General features: G+C 57.0%; 1 protein-coding gene across 3 annotated transcripts; it reads left to right on the top strand.

Moving 5' to 3' along the window:
• The first annotated feature begins 29 nt into the window (after positions 1–29).
• GPR162 (G protein-coupled receptor 162) lies at positions 30–6,529 on the top strand. Of its 3 annotated transcripts, XM_011365827.2 has the most exons (6): positions 30–141; positions 1,699–1,996; positions 2,355–2,999; positions 3,724–3,913; positions 4,512–4,663; positions 4,972–5,760. In XM_011365827.2, the coding sequence occupies exons 2-6, from the start codon at positions 1,982–1,984 to the stop codon at positions 5,521–5,523; spliced, it is 1,554 nt and encodes a 517-aa protein (XP_011364129.1). In that variant the 5' UTR covers positions 30–141; positions 1,699–1,981; the 3' UTR covers positions 5,524–5,760. The 3 variants fall into 3 exon arrangements, with proteins under 3 accessions (XP_011364129.1, XP_023389790.1, XP_011364127.1); XM_023534022.1 differs by having other exon boundaries at positions 38–141; positions 1,699–2,999; positions 4,512–4,600; positions 4,972–6,529; XM_011365825.2 differs by having other exon boundaries at positions 39–141; positions 1,699–2,999.
• Positions 6,530–6,544: the final 15 nt, after the last annotated feature.

Genomic DNA, 6,544 nt, shown 5'->3' with positions numbered 1-6,544 from the left:
ACAGAGGCGAGGGAGGGAGGCCCGGAGTGGGGGAGGGGGAGGAAGAGGGGAGGGAGGCGGAGCTGGAGCTGGCGGGCCGCGGGAGCCGGGCGAGCCACGTCGGGAGTGCGGTCTCCAAGGCAGTGTTGGGCTCAACGAGAGGTAAGCCGACCCCTGCCCGGTCCTCTGCGGTCCCCTCCTCTCTTCCCCCAGCTGCCTCCTCTCCCCCTCCGAACAGCCCCTCCTCCCCAGCCACCTGCTGTTTCTGCCTGGAGAACCTGGTGGGCGGCAGGAGGGAGGAGCTACTTGACCTTACCCCTTCACCCCTAAGTGCGAGGGACCCCTGTCCGCCCTGGAGTCCCCCAGATTCCCCCCTCCCACCTTCCTCTGATCTTTCTCTGCCCTTCACCTCCTTCTCTCTGTCCTTCACATCCTTCCTGCCTCTCTCCCTCTCTGACTCCCCATCTCTTTCTTCCCGAGCCCACCCGCTGGGCCTGGGTGAGGGTGAGTGGGAAGGGGTCCGAGGCTGTTGGGGAGGGAAGTGGGGGAGGCGCTCCGGACCAATTCCCTCCACCTCCCTCTGGCTGGCCATTGCCATGGCAACTAGGGTGTACTGGGCTTCGGAAAGAAGACAAAGGTGGGGGGTGGACTAAGACCTCTTGAGTAGGGCAAGGGTCTGAGGTTCTTCCACAGGAAATAGACCCTCCCACCGCTTGCCCTATTTTTACTCCCATTTACCCCAAAGCCATTATACCCATCCTTCCTGCCTCCCCTCTGTTCAGGGGTACACCTGATTTCCTCTTAGCCCCCTCCCCAGGGCTTCCTGAAACTGCGAGTGAGGAAATTCAGGACTATCTCACCCCCATCAGAGGGAAACTGAGGCTGAGGCAGGGGAGGAAAGACTCGAGGTCTACCAGTGGGAGTCAGCACCTTATTGAACAATTTAGCTTTTCTTTTCAACCTTCCTATTCCCCGCTCCCTCCCTCCCTCCCTCCCTCCCTTCAATCCTCCTCCCTTCAAAGCCTCCTCTTCAAGGGTCTCTGGGCTTTACCTTCTATTTTCAGATACTATCACTTGGCCCCCTCGTTATTTCTCTTCTGCTGCAGCTCTCCTCCTTCCTCCTAGTTCCTCCTCTTTCCATTTCTGGATGCCTCTGATGTCAATGGTTTCCCTGCTTTTGGGTTCCCTAGCCCTCCCTCAGTCCCAGCCTCCTTTCGCCCATCTTCCCAGATCCCTGGTGAGCTGGAGGACAATCATGGAATGGGGAAACCACGGGCCCAGGAGCCTGGGAGGTTGGAGAGGGTCTGTAATACCATTTCTCAGTTTACCCTGAACCCTCAAGAAGAAACAAGTCATGCGTCTGCTCTCAGTAGCTCTGAAGAGAGATTCAGGGGCATGAAGATAGGGTTGAATAGTACTCAGTAGGGGATATGAGAAGGAACCTGAGAATGCCGGAGGGAAGAGAAAAGGCTGAAGAGGGATGAGAGGCAGGAGGTCAGAATACCTTCTTTCCTGGAGGTCAGGAAAACAGGGCTTTTGTTTGTGTGGGGTATTTGAACAGGCATCTAGTTTAAGGTAGGAGAATATTCTGAATGACTCCATGACCCCTAGTAATCATTTCTAAAGTTTCAAGAGAAGCGGGGCACAAGAATCCCGTTGGAGACCAATGTAGGCCCTATCTTTACCCTCCCCCTTCCACATCTCATCTCTCCCTTGCAGTTTGTCCAGGTGGCTGAGCCTCATCCCCACACGCCTTGAGCCTTCCAGAAGATCCCCGACTGGTGAAGAACCAGAGGAAGAAGAGACCTGCAAGTCCTGGCATGGGGGCCAGAGCTCCCCAGACAGCCTCATAGTTGGGAAAGCAGCCAGCTTGCCTCCCCCATCAACTACAGGGGTACTTCAAGAAGGGCCCCATCTAATATGGAGGCTGAGGACCACTTCTGCTGACACCCAGTCTCCTCCCCTGCCCTCCACACCTGACCTTAGCTGGGTCAGTCATGCAATGCTGAGCAGTAAGGTGGGCCTAGGGGCGGCCTGCCTCACTACAGGGCAAGGACTGTGGGCATCATGAGGGTGTGTGTGAGTGGGGCTCCTGGGTGAGACCTAGCCCCCACCCCCAGGAGTTCAAGGGGGGGTGGGGGGCTGAGGATAGGATGGCTCGAGGTGGGGCAGGGGCAGAAGAGGCCTCCCTGCGCTCAAACGCGTTGTCCTGGCTGGCCTGTGGGCTCCTGGCCCTTCTGGCCAATGCCTGGATCATCCTCAGCATCTCCGCTAAGCAGCAGAAGCACAAGCCACTGGAGTTGCTGCTCTGCTTCCTGGCGGGCACACACATACTCATGGCAGCTGTGCCCCTCACCACCTTTGCTGTGGTGCAGCTCCGGCGCCAGGCTTCCTCCGACTATGACTGGAATGAGAGTATCTGCAAGGTCTTTGTGTCCACCTACTACACACTGGCCCTGGCCACCTGCTTCACAGTCGCCTCACTCTCCTACCATCGCATGTGGATGGTGCGTTGGCCCGTCAACTACCGTCTCAGCAACGCCAAGAAGCAGGCGCTGCATGCTGTCATGGGCATCTGGATGGTCAGCTTCATCCTCTCCACACTGCCCTCCATTGGCTGGCACAACAACGGCGAGCGCTACTATGCCCGGGGCTGCCAGTTCATAGTCTCCAAGATTGGCCTCGGCTTTGGCGTCTGCTTCAGCCTCTTGCTGCTCGGGGGCATTGTCATGGGGTTGGTCTGTGTAGCCATCACCTTCTACCAGACGCTGTGGGCCCGACCCCGGAGGGCTCGGCAGGCCCGGAGAGCAGGGGGTGGAGGTGGGACTAAGGGAAGTGGGCCAGGGGGTTTGGGTACCCGGCCAGCCTTTGAGGTGCCAGCCATTGTAGTGGAAGATGCCCGAGGGAAGCGGCGGTCCTCGCTGGATGGCTCCGAGTCGGCCAAGACATCCCTGCAGGTCACCAACTTGGTCAGCGCCATCGTCTTTCTCTATGACTCACTCACAGGGGTGCCCATCTTGGTGAGATTGGGGTCCCCCCTCCTGTTCTCCCCAAGCCAGGCCCCAGCACCATCACCTGACTTCCAACTCCATCAGCCATATAGCAGCTCCATCATCCATCTTCCTCTTCTATCCATTCCCACTTCATTTGTGAACTCTCATTTCTATTATCCATCTTCTAGCTCCCTTTACCCCCAGCTCCATCCTCTGTTTTCCAGTTTCCGCCACTCAGTTCTCTCATTCGTGCTTCAGTCTCACTACCTGTCCTCCAGTTTCATCATCTATCCTGAGGCTCCACTATTCAGTCCCCTAGACCTATCATCCAGCGGCTGAGTGAGCTCCACTCTTCATTCCCTAATTCCCTCTGGATACCACAAGGTCTCTGATCACTCTTGGGTGGAAGCCCAAAGCTCACTCCACCACCCCAGCTTTTTGCATCCCCACCTAGTCCCTATTCCTGAACTTCTCTCTGTCTTCAGGTTTACTGTATCACCTCTGCTCCTCTCTCTCTGGACCCCAGGGCTTTGCTCCAGTACTCTCCCCTGTCCTTCCTCCGAGTCAATCCCTTCCTCTCTGTTCCTCCCCTGTCCACCTCCAACTGTGCCTCTGTCATGATCCGATGTGATCCGGGCCATCCCTTCCTGACTTCTTGCCCTCCAGCTGCACTTTGTTACCGGATCTGGGGTCAAGTGGGCCCCCTGGGCTCTGAGCCCTGACCCGGCGCCATTCCCCATCCTCCCACCAGGTGGTGAGCTTCTTCTCCCTTAAATCGGACTCGGCTCCCCCGTGGATGGTGCTGGCTGTGCTGTGGTGCTCCATGGCACAGACGCTGCTGCTGCCCTCCTTCATCTGGTCCTGCGAGCGCTACCGCGCCGACGTGCGCACGGTGTGGGAGCAGTGCGTGGCTATCATGTCCGAGGAGGATGGCGACGACGGTCAGAAGAGGGACCGGGCTTTTGCTTTCCAGGGCATCGGATCCCTTCTCTGCCCCTTTCTACCAGCCCTTCTCAGCGCGGGACGGGCTGCCCTGGAGTGCCCCCTGCTGGACAGAACCTGCGCCTCCCGTGGGCTGACTCCAGGCTCCCCTTTCCCTAATCATACACCACGACCGCACCCTCACCGCTTCCTTCTGCACTGAGGGCTACCTCCACAGGGCGTCGGTTCCCCTCTGGAAGCCTACACTACCCAGTTCTGCCTTTGTCGGGCAGAATGCCCGAGAAACAGTTCAGAATCCTAACATAACCATAAAGGAAGGCTGTGGAACTAAGGGGAGGCTAAGCTTCCTAAGAGAGACCCCAGCTGTAGGGACAGCTCTTGGGGAGGAGGACTACATGTAATGAGGCACTAGGGATTCAGCATTGAACGCAATAGACACTAGGCACTCTTACTTTCCTCCTGGAGCTTACGGACTAATGGGAACAAAAGGACTCTCTGGGGAACTTATATGAAGGGCAGGAAATTTTAAAGGGGGCAGGGAGGGGTGGGCATTCCTTACCTCTAACCTCTAACCGCTCTGCCCCTTTTCTCTCCTAGACGGGGGCTGTGATGACTATGCAGATGGCCGAGTGTGCAAAGTTCGATTTGATGCTAATGGGGCCACAGGACCAGGGGACCCCACCCAGGTGAAGCTGCTGCCTGGGAGGCACATGCTCTTTCCCCCTCTTGAGAGGGTTCACTACTTACAGGTATGGGAGTAGGGAATACACCTCCTATTCTGGGTGTCCCTTCGCTACTTTTCTCCAGTCTTTGTTATCCATCCCACCCCCACCCCCATTCCCTAACCCTGGCCTGCAGGGCACATACTGGGTAGAGGAAAGAAAGGCGTGATAAGAGAGGCTCCCCTTCAGACCTCTCCGAACCAAGTTTGCCCATCAGAGGATGTTTTGCAGAAGTTTAAGGGGTTGGAGCCATCTTGCAGAATCCCCAATTTGGTCCCTGCCTCTACTCCCTTTGTCCCTGAAGCACCTCTGAGTCTACTTGCTCCTCTTCTCAGGTCCCTCTGTCTCGCCGTCTGTCCCATGATGAGACCAACATCTTCTCCACTCCTCGGGCGCCTGGCTCCTTCCTGCACAAGTGGTCATCCTCTGATGACATCCGGGTCCTCCCAGCCCAGAGCCGGGCCCTGGGAGGCCCTCCTGAGTACCTGGGACAAAGACAAAGACTGGAGGATGATGAGGATGATGAGGAGGCTGAAGGTGGAGGGCTAGCCAGCCTTCGCCAGTTCCTGGAGGGTGGGATTCTGGGGTCAGGTGGGGGGCCCCCAAGGGGTCCTGGCTTCTTCCGGGAGGAGATCACCACCTTCATTGATGAGACACCTCTGCCTTCTCCAACTGCCTCACCAGGGCCCTCTCCTCGCCGGCCCAGGCCATTAGGCCTCTCTCCCCGCCGGCTCTCCCTTGGGTCCCCTGATAGCAGAGCCATTGGACTTCCTTTGGGGCTAAGTGCAGGGAGACGCTGCTCCCTGACAGGAAGTGAGGGGAGTGCAAGAGCTTGGGGAGGATCCTGGGGCCCAGGTAACCCCATCTTCCCCCAGCTGACCCTGTGAACCCAAGTGGGCCTGCTGAACTCAGAGGAGGGTTCCTGGGTGCATAACTTCTCATTCTGGCCCTGAGCCTAGGGCAGCTGCCTCCAGATCGTGGGGAGCTGGACGCTGGATCTGGGTTCCTGGAGCCCCTGGAGCCCCTGGAGCCCCTGCTGTCTCCCATCCTAGTGACAAGATGCCCTACTCACCTTCTATCACCCCTAGTAAAATGTATTAAAGTTTGAAGTGTTACCATGGAAACCTCTGTGTCTAATATACTATGGTGCCAAAGGATATGGTCAGAGGTTGGGGGGTGCAAGAGTTCATAAAGAACAAAATAGAGCAGGACAGTGGACAGAGACACAGAAATACCCATGGAGAAAGGCAAATATGCAGAAGGGCTTTAAAAAGCATCTTGTGCTGGGGTGCATGTAGAGTTACTTGAGTTTGCTGGTTTGGGGTGTAAAGGGTCTTTGTTCAGATTTGTGAACTTAGTTTTAGAGTGTTACTCTATCCCCATTGCCGCAGCTCCCCTCCTTCCCCGGATCCATGTTAGGGCCCACTTTCTGGGCAGGAAAAGGTTTGGGCCTGACTTGGTGTCACAGGCCTGGAGTTTGCTCTCCTACATGCTGCATTCTAAAGCTCTTTTTCCAAGTGTGTATGTGGGGGTGGGGGATGGGGGAGGCATCCACACTCCTTGTCCTGGCCCCAAGAGTGCAAGGGAACACAGTGGCAGCAGTGACTCCCACCCCACGGGCCTCAAGAGCTGGAGTCTAGGGTCCTAGGAGATTCATGGCGCTGTCTCCCAAAGCACCAGGCCTGCTCCAGTTCAGTCCTTTGCCTTCCTCTCTCAATGGTCTGCTTCTTGTTCAGTTCTCCTCCCACACTGCACCACTCGTCTTAAAGACCGCTTTCTCCACTTTCTGCCAGGTTCCTTCCGACTTCTTCCGTATACTGGCCGCTCCCAGGGTTGGGTCTCGGCCCCATCGGCTCTCTTTGGCCCTGCTCATTCATTCCTTCTCCCATCCTCTCCCCCTCCTTTCCT

Source organism: Pteropus vampyrus, unplaced genomic scaffold, assembly GCF_000151845.1.
Source record: "Pteropus vampyrus isolate Shadow unplaced genomic scaffold, Pvam_2.0 Scaffold116, whole genome shotgun sequence".
NCBI classification, from domain to species: Eukaryota; Metazoa; Chordata; class Mammalia; order Chiroptera; family Pteropodidae; genus Pteropus; species Pteropus vampyrus.
This window is presented reverse-complemented; position numbering and strand designations above follow the sequence as displayed.

What these genes read in the sequence shown, in the direction of transcription:
- GPR162 (XM_011365825.2), top strand. Translation starts at nt 2,133, where the DNA reads ATGGCTCGAGGTGGGGCAGGGGCAGAAGAGGCCTCCCTGCGCTCAAAC. An exon ending in CGAGGAGGATGGCGACGACG is followed by an intron (nt 3,914 to 4,511) that starts GTCAGAAGAGGG and finishes TTTCTCTCCTAG; the next exon opens with ACGGGGGCTGTGATGACTAT. An exon ending in AGAGGGTTCACTACTTACAG is followed by an intron (nt 4,664 to 4,971) that starts GTATGGGAGTAG and finishes TCCTCTTCTCAG; the next exon opens with GTCCCTCTGTCTCGCCGTCT.